General features: G+C 38.1%; 1 protein-coding gene across 1 annotated transcript in view; it reads right to left on the bottom strand.

Annotated features, from left to right (window-relative positions):
* Window positions 1-5362: 5362 nt before the first annotated feature.
* The window catches only part of NAMPT (nicotinamide phosphoribosyltransferase), a 36281-nt gene continuing 25544 nt past the window's right edge, over window positions 5363-16099 (bottom strand). Inside the window, exons 7-11 of the mRNA XM_011233147.2 lie at window positions 14591-14816; window positions 12286-12405; window positions 9795-9935; window positions 8534-8668; window positions 5363-6539 (exon numbers count right to left, since the gene is read on the bottom strand). Coding sequence (XP_011231449.1) covers window positions 6429-6539; window positions 8534-8668; window positions 9795-9935; window positions 12286-12405; window positions 14591-14816 — 733 coding nt within the window. The 3' untranslated portion in view covers window positions 5363-6428. The remainder of the gene's footprint in view (window positions 6540-8533; window positions 8669-9794; window positions 9936-12285; window positions 12406-14590; window positions 14817-16099) is intronic.

Raw genomic sequence — 16099 nt, 5'->3', positions numbered from 1 at the left:
TTGTTTCAGAAGAGATTTGCAAGTCTGAAATGGGAGTTTGAGGGAAGACAGGTCATAACATTTAGTAGGTAAATTAACAGGACTGTGAGTTTGATCACATGTGTGGGGTGGGAAATCTCAGTTGGGTGGCTGGCTGAACTCCCAAATGAGGTAGATCTTCACGAATATGCTAAGTTTGGACCTGCTGTATTTGAGTAGGTAGTATCTGGGTGACAAGGCATCTCAGATAGAAAAATTCAGAGATCTGGGCTGGAGATATCAATGCATAGCTTTAGTAATAGGTGACAGCTGAGACCAAGAGAATGGCTAAGATCAACCAAGATGAATGTGGAGATAAATGGGACAGGACAACATTTAAAAGGCTTAAGTGTGTGAAGAAGAGCCCAAGAGAGAGAAGGGGCCCCCATCATTATTACAACATGGACAACAAAGGAGTAGTTTTAATTATTAGCAGTTGCAAATAGAGGCAAGATCCTCTAGTAAGAAAAGAACTAAACACACTCAGGTGGCAATCAAGAGGTCACTATGTATGAGGGATGAGGACCAGATGGGATGAACACGAAGTGAGGCAGTAAATGCGCACAGCTTGAGAACTCTGGGTATGAATGGGAGAAGGGAGAGTAGAGCTAGTGTTATCAAGGGATTTAGTGTTTTTTTAAAAGGATGAGAGAAATAGGAACATGTTTGTTTCTGAGGAGAAAGTAACTGAAAGTCAGAAGCTGAAAATAAAGAGTTATCCCCCCACCCCCCGCCCCCAGCTCAGAAATCTGGTAGAAATCTTCAGGCTACTCAGGAAGACCTCATCAGAATTAAACTTGTAGCCAATTAATTCATCAGGATTGCTCATAAGCACAAGAGCTAGCCCATCTTAAGTTAAAAACTATGTCTTCCCGAAGTCAAAGAAGTAACAGCTCAGTAACCAATTACAGAATAAAACAAAAAAATAAAGTTGGTGAGGATAACTTTTTAAATTGAATTTTGTTGTCAACAAAGAATGGCGCTTCATTTCTCTGGGATGAATATAAATCAGTGTAAACCAAATTGTGTTTTTCTGCAGAGACAATGCTATAAACCAGTAGAAAAGTCAATTGGCAGCTTCTACTCAACAAGAGACTAGCCCAGGCCCTGTAGCATGGTAAAAGCCCCATGTCACCTGTGAAGACTAGTTAAGTCACCAAGAGTCTTTTCTGTCAAGGTGAAGGCTCAGTTACACCTGTGGTAGTCTACAGGCAAATTTCCTGATTATCAAGGACCCACTTCTATGTTCACTGAATTTTGGTGAAGTTGGTAATTTGATTCTAAAATTCCTTTTAAGAACATATTTCTCTTTGCTAGAATAACCTGAACAAATATTTTCGTAAGTTTTAACAGAACAAAGAGCTGTGAACCAAATTAAAGATGGAGTTGTCTCGGGGAACCGGGAACAACTAGAGAAACTTAAAACAGTCATTTGAAACGAGGTGGGAGGAACCAGACTACATGAGAGGTGACTGGTTTTATTTGGCTGCAGAGTGCTTTGGCTGCTCTTTTTAAAAGAACTAAACAAAACGTAAATCGTCAAACGTTCAAAACAAAACAATTTCAAAAATGCATTTAAAGGCTTGAACACTTGGGCCTGTGTCAGTGGAAGGCGTGTTTGTAGCACGCTAATAAAATCAAGAAATTTTTTATCAAGATTATTCCTTCCCTTCATTCATTACGTCAACAAATATTGACTGAGTGCCTGGTAAAGGACATCAAACCTTTGGCAATACACAAAGTGCTTTTTATCGGTTTGTACTTGTCCGGGTGTGCGTGGACGCTCTCAAGAGGCTGAGCTCCTCCTCTTGCGGGCTGGCCTGGGTCGGGGTCTCACTGCCCGATCCCTTTAGGCGCACACCGCTCACTGCTGCTGCCTCCTGCTGCCTCCCGGCCCCTTCCCTTCATTCACTGGACATGCTGGTGGTGCCCGATACACATTTCTTCTACTACTTCAACTTCTGCTGTCTTTCTGGATGATTTTAGTGTCCACTGTCCAACCCAACTGCCCTGTCAGGTTTCCTGATCTTGTTTGTGTCTCATGATCTTCTGCATTTAACCACTGCCAGGGTCACACCTTGGAAAGTACGACACCGTGAACTTGCTCCTCTCTGATCATTAATCCAAGCATCCTGGTCTGCGACTAGTGTTTCCTGTCCTTTCAAACCTGCCTGTTCCAGTAACTTCCAGCAGATCAGAGCTGCTACCGGCCTGTCCATCGGGCTCCCTCCTGCCTTCCCAGGGCTCTGTGGCTTGCCCTCATGTCCTTACCTAGCCGGTTTAGACATGGAGGACCATTATTTCAGCAACTATTCTATCAGCATCCCTTTGTTTTATCAGACTCATCTGCCATGCACCACGTATCTCCCCGTCCTCTGTGTACGGTGCTCCTATGGAAGGAACAGAAGGATCACAATAGGCCAACTCTCAAGCCCTCAGTCACCAAACAGTCGGGTCCTCCACAATGTTCTACAGTTCTATGCCTCAGGTCACTTTATTCTCCACAAAAACTATTTTAAAACCTCCTTTTTCAAAGCCCAATCCCCCTTGGTCTCTGACTTCACAGAGAACACCACAGCCTGCATGTGCACCTACCCCGTTCCCATCTGAAAGCCTGCCAGTCTTTCCACCAGTGCTTTGGACCCCATCGTCTTCCACCCTTTCGACCCCAACACCATCACAGATTCCTTCTGGCTCTGTTATCTTCAACTTCTCCCTCTTTCCTGAGTCATTTTCAGATATAAAGCAGTAGCTAAAAAGGGAAAGGAAGACACACTGTTGCCTCACTTCTTGCCTCCTTTTCACATCCAGAATTTAGAGTTTTGTAAGGCAGCTGCCTGCTGCCATGTACTGCCTCTCCGGCTGTGGAGGGAATGTTTGTAAGCTGCTAGTTATTTCCAAGTTCAACCCAGCGGCTGCTTTTACTCCCTCCTCACTCTACTTGGTCTCTCAGCAGCAGTTGACACTGTGCAGAAACACTGCCTTCTTTCATCCTTCCTTTACTCCTCCCAGTTTTCCTTTTATCTCTTTGGCTGCTACTTGTCAGTCGTCTTTGCCTTAGCTTCTGCCACTTAACTTTTTGGAGCTCCTCTGGGTTTGCCCTCAGTCCTCTTTTCCTGTTCTATCCTCCAGCAGAGATTGGCACATTTTTTCTTTAAAGGGCCGTAAATTTAGGCTCTGTCAGCCTTAAGGTCTCTGTCACAACCTCTCCGCTCTGCCCCTGCAGCATGAAAGCAGCCGCAGGCACTAATCAGACTCATGCACGTGGCTTGTTCGGATCAAACTGCATTTACAAAAACATAGTCTGTCTCCCTAGAGAAGTACCCTTTCCTGTGCCTCTCATGACCAGCTATACATCAAATTCATACCTGGAGACCCTCCAGTCCCCAAGTCTGTATATCCAACTACCTAATATCCACATTTAAATGTCTCTGTGGCATCTCAGATCTTTACCTAGGAATTGTGCCCTTTCCCCCCAAATCTGGTCTCCCTCTAGTGTCCTTAGTAAGAGGCACTGCCATTCAGATGGCTGCACAAGGCAGAAAACAGAGGAGTCGTCCCTGATGCCTCTCATTTTCTAATTCTTTGAATTGGAGGAATACCTAAAAGAGGGTAAATCTAGAAATGGCCAGTATCTGAAGCACACAGTCAAATTTAACATTTCACTAATAGAAGCTAAACTTTATTTCCTTGTTTATTACATGTTTATCTTTGATGTTGTATACATATTAGACTTAAACATACAACTTGGGAGAAAAGCTGGACATTCTCCACTGAATGGGTTAAAAAGGAATGTAAAACTATAAAATACTTGTTTAAGTGTTGAATTCTAAATTATGGCAAACAGAACAATAATTACCTTGCCATTTTTCTTTCTAGTTTTCCAAGATGAATTTCATTATAAAATACTTTCATAACATTTATTTCAAGAAAGGAAATTAGGGATAATCATTAAAACCATCTGACTTGAAGTACAGAGTACAAATAGTCTTCAACACAGAACTCCTACCTTCTATTTAAAATACAAATACTTCAGGATATTGTGAATCGAGAGGGATTAATTGACGTCAACTGCAAATCTAATGACTTAAGCAAACCCATACATGCCATTTGCTTTTGTCTGGAAGAGTCAGGCTGATTTGAAGGTGACACAGAGCAGAATTCTCTTTGATAACTATGTCAGCCATTTGCTACTCAGAATGGGATGGCCCAATATTAAGTGCTCAGTCACAGAAACTCAGATTAATCAGTTCCAGGTGGCTAAAAGAATTAATCATTCCACCCCCTCTCCAATCTATGGCCATGTACTAACATACAGGTTTTAGCATTCACTGCTAAGTTTTAAAATAACACTCCTCTAGCTACCCTGAAACTGCTGAGATTCACAGTACACAGAGAATACTGTGTGTAGTATAATTCCAGTGTTTAAACAAAATCAAACTTATAGGTGGTTATCAAAATTATTTGGTAATAAATATGGTTTTTTAATTCTCTATAAGCTTCTTAGCACATTTTGTGAAGACATTGTGTTTTTAATACTACTGATTTTTACTTAGATACATTTAAAAGAATCAGCTTATTTTCCACCACGAATTACAGGATGAAAACTCTTCAACAAGTGTTTAGAATCACCTGCAAAAACCATGTTCTTTAAGAGACGTTATTCTACTGATAAATACCTTTCTCATGTAACTGTTTAGGACAGGTGATTTATGGCTTTTCAGTTTTTAAAATTTCACATTTAATGTCATGTTGTTAAAGCTTTCAGAATTGGTCTTCCAAGATCAAATTCTTAAATAAGAACAGAAAGGACAAAAGACAAGCTCCTTATCAACATAGCTTTCTCCCTTCCCTGGAAATCAACATTTCTCTTAAACTTCAAGGCACACACTCCTTTTCTTAGACTCCAGGGGTCGACAAACTTTTTCTGCAAAGAAAATGCCAGATAATAAACTTTTCAGGCTTTCTGGGTCATATGGTCACTATGTAACTACTCGATTTCTGCATTGTCCTGAGAACACAATCATAGACACAGACAAGTCATTTACAAAAAGGAGAGCAGTCTGAACTTGGCCTGTGGGCCATAGTTGGCCAACTCCTGCCTTAGAACAGATGTAAATAGAATCATGAAACAAACGAGTCAGATGTGATGACTGACTCAGAACCTAGCAGATAATCATTCTAGAACATTTTGATGTTGAACACTTTGAATGTAGCCAACTTACGACTCTTTGTTAAGATTTTTCTATTCAAACTCATATCATCATGCTTTAATTTTTCCTCATTTATGAACTTGAGCATTATTTATTGGGGGATTCAGTTTAAAATTAATAAATGATGTCCATACAATTTAATATCCAATTTAATTTTTGAAAAAATGAAAAATATAACAGAATCAAAACATTTAAAATAAGTACACTCACTACCCATTCCAGTAATTCATTTAAGTCATATCAACTATAGAATAGGAAAAATAAATTCAGAAGTGTAATTACTTTAAAATACACTACTTCCACTTTTGTTAATATTTTACATTTATGTATATATTCTATAGTGGAAGCAGAAATTCTCTCTAAAAACATCTCCTTAAAATCTTGAGGTGCATGTTAGAGCCACAGGCAATATCTGACATATAAAATTGCAGTACAGGCCTTCAGATTTGGCATTTCACTGGTACAATACAATGACCAACGTATAATCACTGTACAGTGCCTAGACATTCCAGTAAGAACCATTATTTTCTTTAATGTAGAATGATTAATACATATTCTACAAGGGGCAGTGAGGTTAGTACTTCTATAGGGTATGTCCCGACATAATTTTCAGATTGTACAATAACACAAACAACTCTGTTAAGGCCATGTTTTATTTGCTGATTAATGGACAAAAGGCAATGTAATTTATCTTCAAGTATTTTCTTGAAAGTCTGTGCTCATAAAAATCATGAAAAGTTGGAAAGACTGTTAAATCACGGAAACTTTAAATATATCTTACACAATCTTGTTTGTACAAAAATACAAGTTAAATATAAACATAAAGCAATGATAATTTTATGCAAATCTGTTTTATGTGATCTTCAGTTATATATAAAAGTTTCTGGGTTCTGTTATTTGTGAAAAGATCGATACCAGATTGAATTACTATCTATTGGCAAAGGGCCCTAAAAAGCTTACTTTAGCATTAATCTTTTACATGGTTAAGTGCATTTCCTAATTTGAGATCACCTAAACACTGGAAAAAAAAAAAAAAAAGAAAGGGCAGTATGTCCATAAACCAACAAATAATTTGGCTGTAATGTATCATAAAACACAAGGAACCCCCACACATCTGTACAATAAACATTACATACACGCAGGTGTGCAGGTGCATGCATGCACGTACACACACATACACACACGCGGTCATAAAGCCTAATGAGGTGCTACTTCCAGTTCGATATTCAGCTCTGCGTTTTTTCTTATTTCATCAAATGAATAGCTTTTCGTCACCTTCCCATTCTTGAAGACCGTATGGAGAAGATCCTGCACAAACATAACAATACTAAAATGTAACGGTCATATTAGACTATCAAGCACAATACTTCAGAATGCTTTGATGAATTTGACTAGTCAAATAGACGTCTGATGGTGTTCAGATTATGGAAAGACTTGATACACAATGCTGGTGGAGCAGGCAGAGCGCATGGCAGTATCCAAAAAGGCTATGTAAAAATATTTAGCTTTAAAAGCAGCAATGATCTAAATATTCTTAAAATTTTTCCTTGAAGGGAAAACAAAAAACCCTACTAGCCGATCCATCTCTGTCTTCAGGTAGAAGATGCTTGTTGCTCAGCCGGCCGGAAGAGTCATGGCTGTCGCTGATCGTCATGACTGACAGTGAGCAAGGGAAGCCTGCCAGACCTTCCCTTGTTCCTAGACAACAGGCTCAATACTGATTAAACTTACCAAACCCTGGAATTTAATAAATTTCCTAGTCACTGAGTTTTGGACTTAAACAAAAAAACCCCTAAAAAACAAGAAACCAAACCAGAAACAAAAGTAAGTGTTGATTTCTTGATGAATGCACAGTGACTGATTTTAAAACTCTGTGTATATTGCAGGAGTTACTGATACATGTAATCCATTTGATCTATGTAGGGCTAACAACGGTCGAGATTAAACCTAAATCTACCCTTTTGGGTCTGGTAAATAAGGAACTATCCGCCTGCCTTTAGTTTCTCTTTTAAAATACCCACAGACATAATCTGTCATGCCTAAGTTTTCCATCAAGATTGAGGTGCATGACCTTTTCTTTCATAAAGTTAAGTACTATGAAAGAATGGTGATTCCTACTCTTAAATCAAAATGCCACTTAGGATTATAATTGATTACTGCCTCAAACGTTCTAGAGTATCATTTATATACTCTTAAAATCAGTGCCTTTTTAAGGTCAAATTAGGACTGTGTCTTAAGTGACTCTAGTCCATCTGGAATTCAGCAAACTCTTGGTAGCTACAGGAGTGAAGTGAAGGTTACCAAAGCCCTACACAAGAGGCTAGACCTAAAAGTTTAGGGACTAATACTTTTCATTAAAGACAAGAATATCAAAGTAATATACTCTAAAAATATCAGATATGGTATTAAGAATCACAGTGATAAATTAATGTTTGGTGTAAACTTTTTTTTTTTTTTGGTACTAACTACTTCTGAGGACATGAACGCTCATGAGTAGTTGCCTCTACAAGTGAATGTTTTCAATCCAGTGGCTTAACTAAATTTTGTAACTTCTGAGTTCACAAATATAAGTGTACTTCTGCATGTTAAGGACCATTAGATCACAAGGCCCACTTCAGCACACTATTAATTTTTCTAGTTGAATCAGAAAACTTGGTTAAGTCTAGGTTTCACCAATTATTATAATGCCATCAGAATCCAGTCTTGAGCTTTTCATATCGTACACTAAGATAACATAATTTGCTTTTTTTTATAAGCCCAGATTTGCTCTGAGAATCACGAGACTAAAGAAAACCATCTCTACTGGATTCTGTTAAGTTTAAAAAAATGCAATTATCTTTAACATCTCAGAATTTGGACAGCCCTTCCTTTATTAAAATTACCGAACTTTTACTATAACATAAATAGCCTCCTTTAAGTATTCTTGGCTATTCCTCTTCAGAAATTATTTGCTGCTAAATTGGCAGTAAGAGTAAGATCAAATACACAAAACCTTGTTAAAGATATCAATCACTACCCTGTGGGTCACTACATGGAAGAACTTTTACCTTTTTTTTTTTTTTTTAATGTTGTTATAAAGTTTTTCACCCATTGTATGCACAAACTCACTTATGATCTAGCCCCTTCTTGTTTTTCATCTTATTTTGGTAGGCTAGGTCAGCATTTGTACACTTTTTATAACAAAAGTACTTTGTCCTTCAAGAAAAAATTTGTTCTGAAAATTTAAAAATACAACGTAAGAGCCCGCTTTCTTAATTTGGAAAGCTAACCTGTTAAAAAAAAAAAGAAAAAGATTAACATACATGACCGTATTCCTCAAGGTCTCCTTTTCCTTCCTCAACTGTAACAAAATTCCCTGCTGGTGTCCTATGTAAAGATAATCGACCCTTTTTGGATCTTTTGTTGGGATCAGCAACTGGGTCCTTGAAGACATTAATCTGGAAGAAAGAGAAATAAGGAGACTACTCAATTGCCATTAAAGAAGAAAGCTTATACATAATTCATACATAAACTTCAGGTACTTTTTGGTATAACAAAACAAATCTACATCCAGCTTTTAGAAGTATACCTCCAGCCTGTGTTGGAAGACACAGTGTTCTGTTATGTACGTATGAACAAAATCCAAGTCTTGAATATCCTTCCTTACCACTGTAGATACCTACTATTCTAGTTGTAGGAAGTCGTTGAAGTTAACATGTGACCCTAAAGGGATCATTCATATTTTGAATTACCTTTAAGTGATTCAGGTACAGCACATGCATGCTACTGGGGGGAAAATATGTCAACTGTATATAATCTGTGGCAAGGGAAGTAGTATTTTTACTAAGGTAAAGGCTTCCATTTCATTGCTTGATAATCTTTCCCTTTGTTACTTTATTCTATTCTTTGTTACTGTGAAAAGCAAAGAGGATCTAGAGAACCTGAAGAGAACAGAGGTTTGTTTAAAGATCAGAAAGGTAGGAGGCCAACATAAAACAGAAGCAAGTAGTGAATCAACCCCAGAACTTTCCAAAGACGGGCAGAAATGAGGTAAAGCTGGGAACCAGCCCAGGTGTCCTGAGGAGATCTTAGTCTCCCCCACTCCCGCCTTTGGATTTACAGATTCTCAAGAGTCTATGAAGGGCCAGGGTGGCTGCAGTTCAGATGCCTGAAACAGGCACGTTGGGTTCTCCTGTTTTAAGGCTAGTTGAACAGGATTCTGGTATCACAACTCCAGCTTCATGCTCCACCTTCCTAAACCACTTGACAGTGCTTACATACTTATCTTTAATCTGTGATGGCTAGGTGAGCTGACATTCCCACTCGAAATGGGTCAGCTTTTTGACTCAAAAGTGTAATACTGAAGCAGTAAGAAATGACTGGACTGCCTCATCTCTCAAATCTTATTTTTCCTCCTCTCTCCAAGTCATGTTGTTTTTTTACCTAATGTCTCTTTTCTTTCCTTGTTTTGAGTCAAGGTCAGTGGTACAAGACAACATATTATGAGTTTAGGACCATATCCTTTGGTAGAATGCAGGTATTCAATGCAATAGACACAGAAGTTACTAACGGTCAAGGACATACCCCAAGGCCATTGGTTACAACGTAACTACACTTGAAGGAACAATTCAGGAGATCTCTTGTTAACTTCTGTAGCAAAGCTCCACCAGAACCGAAGGCTATGTTTTCAATACTCCATTTTTTTTGCTTCATGCCTTCTACAATCTAGAGGATTAAAAAACAAAAACTAAGTCGTCTGAAAGAGGAAGGTTATTTTCCCTGAGCCATACTGATGAATAAAAACATCCTAGAGCCATTTTGTAACACCATACATGGTGAGGTAAGAGTAAGGCCTACAGAGTTACATTCCAAATTTTCTCTTTTAAAAGACCTGCCCACCTCAAAAAGGTATAAGTGTGAAAGGAGGGGATTTCATTCCAAGCGCCTGCATGTGTGGTGTTTCCACTGTGACTGTGGTTAGGGTTGGGGTAATGAAAGCTATGAGGGAATGAGAAACAACTGGTGATAAAACATTTCTAGTTTTGTGTCTATCACAAAAGAGGATTCTGCCTCTTTTCCTAAGTAAGTAGACTGATTCCGGTACACAGAAACCTAGGGCAGGGTTATATCATCAACTTCATGAGACGTTACAGGGAAGCCTGACCATGAAGAGCCAAGTTCAAGAGTGAGGCTGACAGAGAGGGAAGTCCGTTGTTTGGGAAGTTAAACAAGTTTTTCATTTTGTCAAAATTAAGGCGTCTAGTGTATGTAGAAAGCAAAACTGCTACAATTCCTTTTCCTGCTTCTGAAAACTTATTTCAACCCCCTCCAAGACGAAGAAAGCAGGTATTACCCTTTAGGTCACACAACACACAAGTGCATCTGCATTAACACAGACTACTCATCTCTGACCGAGGCTGCACCAAGGCCAAAGAGTATCTGTCTCGCTATTTAACTTCTTGTTCGTAAAGTTAAAAACAAAAAACCAAACCTCAAGTTTAAAGCTGATTCTCAAAATTTATTTAAAAAAAAAAAAAAAAGAAAACTGAAGAGTTTCAGTTTTTACAGGGAAGTTCACAAACCCGACTGAACAAGCTAGCTGACTGCCGGGTGTGAGCCATGGGAGGGAGCCTGTGCTGATGGGCTCTCTGGAAATGGCACAGGCCCCTCCCTGCCCATGATTTTTCATGTGCAAGGGGAAGAAATGTGTGTGAGGGCACCTGCTAAACTGGCTAAAATGTAGGTACGGGGAGCAGTTCTTAACCGATACCAAGGTACGAAACCTTTAATTTAGCTGAGCTAAGGAGATAAGAGCAATTAAAAATGCCTGCTGAGATCTCTGTACTCAGGTCTTCTTTCTCACTGCAGACTTCTGTCTTCCTTCCTTTTCACAAGAAAGCCCCTAACCTCCCCACACCAAATGTCTTAGAGTTGTTTGGGGAGTTTCCACTTTCATTTAGGTAAGGCACTTTGGGAGAGCTGGTGAGAAAAACCCTCATTTCTGTAACTGCAAGAGATCTATTCCAGAAACCTTGCTCTGGAACTCTAAATGCACGTCACCACAGAACTACGCTTTGTTATACGCCATAGCTAGTTCTTTTAAATGGATCTTTGGAACACAAGCTATTTACAATTTGGGTACAGACCTTACTCTCACCACACCAAATTCTTGGCAAACAAAAAACCCCTTTGGTAGACTTGGGTCACACAAGAGGGTGCTAGCGGAGGCGGATGGACAGTAAAACACCAGTGCTTAATGACAGAGGGCAGTGTACAGCATGGCATCAGTGACAGCCTTCATTTTTATGGAGTATTTTAGGTATTAGTTAAAGTTATAGCACTTTAAAAGCTTATTTGAGAAAAAAGGCAAAAATTTTAAGATAACAGTACACTGGCTACATCTAACAACAGTGATGACAGTCAATGCTTAATTTAGAAGAGGTGACAAACCATTCTATACTTTAAGCACATATTAATACCATTGGAATTTCATATTCTATTCCAATAAAACACACCTTTTTAAGCTGTGTCTAGACTTCATTTTGTATACAAGGAAGTGTTCCTTAACTGGCATTTTCCTGTTTGCTAGTGACACTTTATTAGTCTCAGCATCAAGGATGCCCAATGAGGACAGAGAGTAGTAAGTGTGGTCTGGCTGCTACATCTAGACTTGTATTTTCTCTTCCTTATAATTTTCTTAATATTTTCTTTTCTCTAGGTTATTTTATTCTAGGAATATAGTGTATAACACATAGAATAGACAAAATGTGTGTTCACTGACTTGTTATTGGTAAGGTTTCTGGTCAATACGCTATTTGGAGTTAAGTTTTGGGGGAGTCAGGAGTTATATATGGATTTCAGACTGCTGGGTGGAGGGGGTATCGGCACCCCAACCCCTGCATTATTCAAGGATCAATTGTTTCTATAAATAAACAATTAACAGAAAAGACAGGATCATAGACATTTATGAAAAGAATCACAGCTGTACTTAAATTATTAATGTGCTATTTATCAAACTGGTAAGGAACATAATTCTAAGGATTGCTTTATTGGAACTTGAATATAAAATACATACCTCTTGTAAGGTATTAATATCTACTCCGTCCCCTTGAATAATTCTAAGATAAGGTGGCAGCAACTTGTAGCCCTTTGAGTTCTCAGTAACAGGGAACTTCTTACCCAAAATATCCAAAACCTGTAGGGGAAAATACATACCCAACATAAAATAACTAAAACTGGAAAAAAAAAATTAAAAAAGTATAAAAGCTTTCCACAGTTAAAAAAAAGACTGCTTTCTAGACAATCTTGAGAATATAAAAATTGATCAAATTACTTAAAAAGTTTTACAACACTATATACAAGCCTTCTAAAATTTAGTCTCCTTTTGATTATATTAGAAACAGGCATGCTATTTTTCTGGAATGTCAATTTATACCATAAAGTTGCTTAAAATACAAGTTTTCTACTTCCCATCTTTCAAATTGTACAGATTCAAGAAAAAAAAAAACTTTAACATTAGGAAATTAAAACAGTAAATATAAGTGAGCAGAGTGGCCCAGTCAAAGCATGCTGGGCCCGTGACCCAGAGGTCAATGAATCAAAAACAGTAAACACCATATTTTTAATAGGTATATAATACATCATTTGACAAACCTATAATTATGATTTGGATTTATTCTGCCTATGCCCAACAGTTAGTTTGGCTCATTTACTTTTTAGATTTATTTCTTTGAGAGAGAGCAAGCATGAGCAGGAGGGGCAGAGGGAGAGAGAGAGAGAATCTGAAGTAAACTCCACACCGTGTGAGGACGCAGGACTCCATCCCGCGACCCTGAGATCATGACCTGAGCCGAAATCAAGAGCTGGAGGCTTAACCAAATGTGCCACCCAGGTGCCCAGTTTAGCTTCTTTCGTCTGACAGAACCCAAATATGAATCCATCTGAATTACAAACCTCAAGGAAATTATTATCTACAAAGCTGAAAATGAAGCATATATAACCCAAGTTTCTCTGAAGTTCTCATTTAAAGGTGATACCCATTTTTTAAAAGACAAACTGCATATTATGCAAATCATCCCACTCATTCATTGCCTACTAAGTTTTAGAACAGGTGAAATTCCTGAACACTGATCTAAAATTTCTCAGAAAGCCTGGTCAGAGATACAAAAGACCTACCAGACATTTATTTACCCCCAATCACTCCCTTTTCTTAAATAAAGATTTCACCAATGAGAAAATTCCATACTGATGACTTGGTTTATTCTTAACTAGGTCAGTACATTTTTATTAGGTGACAGGGAAAACTTGAAACCTGTTAAGTTTGCTAAAACCAAATTTGTTAGTATTTCAGACTAAGACCTTCGAAATGGCCTGTTACTGAATGGGATAGGAAAAGACTTCCTTGGTTCTATATCCACCTTTCTCAAGGGGTAAGTAATTTATCATCTGATCACTCAGCTGGGAGAGTGTGGTAAGAAAGCCAGAAAGATCTATGTTGGACACTTGGCATATTTTACATGTTGTGTGACCTTTAGCAAGTTATTTCAACCTCTCTCAGCCTGTTGCTTAGTCTATAAAAAAGAGTACTATTTATCATAAGGTCTTCCTAGAGATTAAATGACACAGCTTAAGTAAAGCACCTAACAAGTATTTTTCTAGTGGTAGGCATCACATAACCTCTTACTAATGATTTTCAGAGAAGGCAAACTAAGTCCTGAATGCTAGAAAGAAAAGAAAAGAAAAGAAAAGAAAAGAAAAGAGAGAGAGAGAGAAAGAGAGAGAAAGAAAGAAGGAAAGAAGGAAGAAGGAAGGAAGAAAGAAAGAGAAAGAAAGAAAGAAGGAAGGAAGAGAGAGAGAGAGAGAAAGAGAGAAAGAAAGAAAAGAAAGAAAGAAAGAAAGAAAAGAAAAGAAAAGAAAAGAAAAGAAAAGAAAAGAAAAAAAAAATGCAGCAACGCTACATTGAGGGTCAACAGTATCTCCAAAGAATCACTACCTGAAAAGTATTTTTGAGTTCTTTTTATTCCATGTCACCTTGGATGTATTTCTTCTGCACTAAAAACTTCAAAGGTATAGCAATGATTTGTAGGTAAAGAAAAACCACAAACTTGATAACCAAATCACAGGATTAATGTTACTAATTTAATTTTCAAGTTACTAATTTAATTTTCAAGTAGAAAAATATCTGTTCAATGTTATTATCTATTTGATGATACGTAAATAACCCAGAACTGTGGGTATCCTTGGACAAATTTATTACTCTCCCTGGGCTGCAATTCTAAAATAGATAGTTCTGAAATGGCATGTGCACAAATGAAATTAAAATAGTACTGATATAGCTCGTCTACAGGCATTTTAATAATCAAGTTATGTGTAAAATTTACCTTTAATACAGTGTCCAGAGGATTTCCAGAATCAGGTCTGATTATTAGTGGTGCCTCTGTACTTCTTGACAGTATTAAATGTCTTAGGTCTTCACCCCATATTTTTTCACATGCGTTGTAAATGTCATAGCTATCGCTGACCACAGATACAGGCACTGATGAAAATTGTGTTACTATATGTTCAAAAGCATCTTTTTCACGGTCTTTCCCCCAAGCCGTTATGGTACTAGGAAACAAAATGAAAACAGAGATTTACTTAGGCAGACACATTATCTATTCCTGAATCATATCTCATGTACTATATTTACACCATCAATACAACAAAGAAGGTGAGCGAGCTTAATGAATACACATCATAAGGTTCACTATTTGGGGCACACGACCCCTTGGCTGATGTTTAAGACTATAAGAAATCTTATTCCTGTCCCATAGTTATTTTAACTCTTAAAGTCACAGTCACCCAACTTTTTTTGTATTCCTAAACCTACTCATTTAAAATCAGTTCACTAGGGGCACCTGGCTAGCTCAGTCAGTAGAGCATGTGAGTCTTGATCTCAGGGTTATGAGTTCAAGCCCCATGCTGGGTGTAGAGTTTACGTAAAAAAAATCAAATCAGGTCAATTAACTACAAAAAGCCCCCGCTGAATGCATGCTGTACATTATGCCAAGATGTCAGAAAGAATGGACACACATTCCTATTATTTTGCTAGGCAATGCAAGCATTTGGCTCCCTTCTGTGAATTTTCAAAACCATATACCAATAATAGCAGGGACAATATGTCTTTTTCAACTTTAAAAATCTTAAAGGCAATTACCTAGGCAATTATTTGTACTGTACCATATATATGTATAGTCAGCTAACCCTTTACTGGTTGTATCTTCAAATTGCGAGTAACAGGCAGCCATTTATTTCATCTATAGAGTATCCACTACTAATTAATACATGCCCAGGGAATGTAATACTTAGCTTGGGCAAAACATAATTAAGATGGGAAATAAAATGTGAGAGTTTCTATTAGGCAAAAACTGCTGATTCTTCTTATTGAATAGATTAATATGTAACAAGTACTTCTTGGTTAATACATGTAAGTCAAACAATTTAATAATGAATTTGAAGTTAGCTCCTCAAGCCAAGAATTTTTCCTTCTCCCTAATTTTCTAGTCTTCATCTCTACCCTGTCCATTTTTCTAAGTAAAATAAGGGGAAGACAACCCATTCATTTACTGTATAACCCCTTGTAGGTACAAGTTTATCTCAAAACTGTTTGAAGAGTCATACTGATTGAAACTGTCATTTCATTATGGGTTTTGTTTTTCCCCTTTAAAGGACTGGCGTAGGGGCGCCTGAGTGGCACAGCAGTTAAGCGTCTGCCTTCGGCTCAGGGCGTGATCCCGGCGTTATGGGATCGAGCCCCACATCAGGCTCCTCTACTAGGAGCCTGCTTCTTCCTCTCCCACTCCCCCTGCTTGTGTTCCCTGTCTCGCTGGCTGTCTCTATCTCTGTCGAAT

The sequence above is a fragment of the Ailuropoda melanoleuca genome, chromosome 1 (genome assembly GCF_002007445.2).
Source record: "Ailuropoda melanoleuca isolate Jingjing chromosome 1, ASM200744v2, whole genome shotgun sequence".
NCBI classification, from domain to species: Eukaryota; Metazoa; Chordata; class Mammalia; order Carnivora; family Ursidae; genus Ailuropoda; species Ailuropoda melanoleuca.
This window is presented reverse-complemented; position numbering and strand designations above follow the sequence as displayed.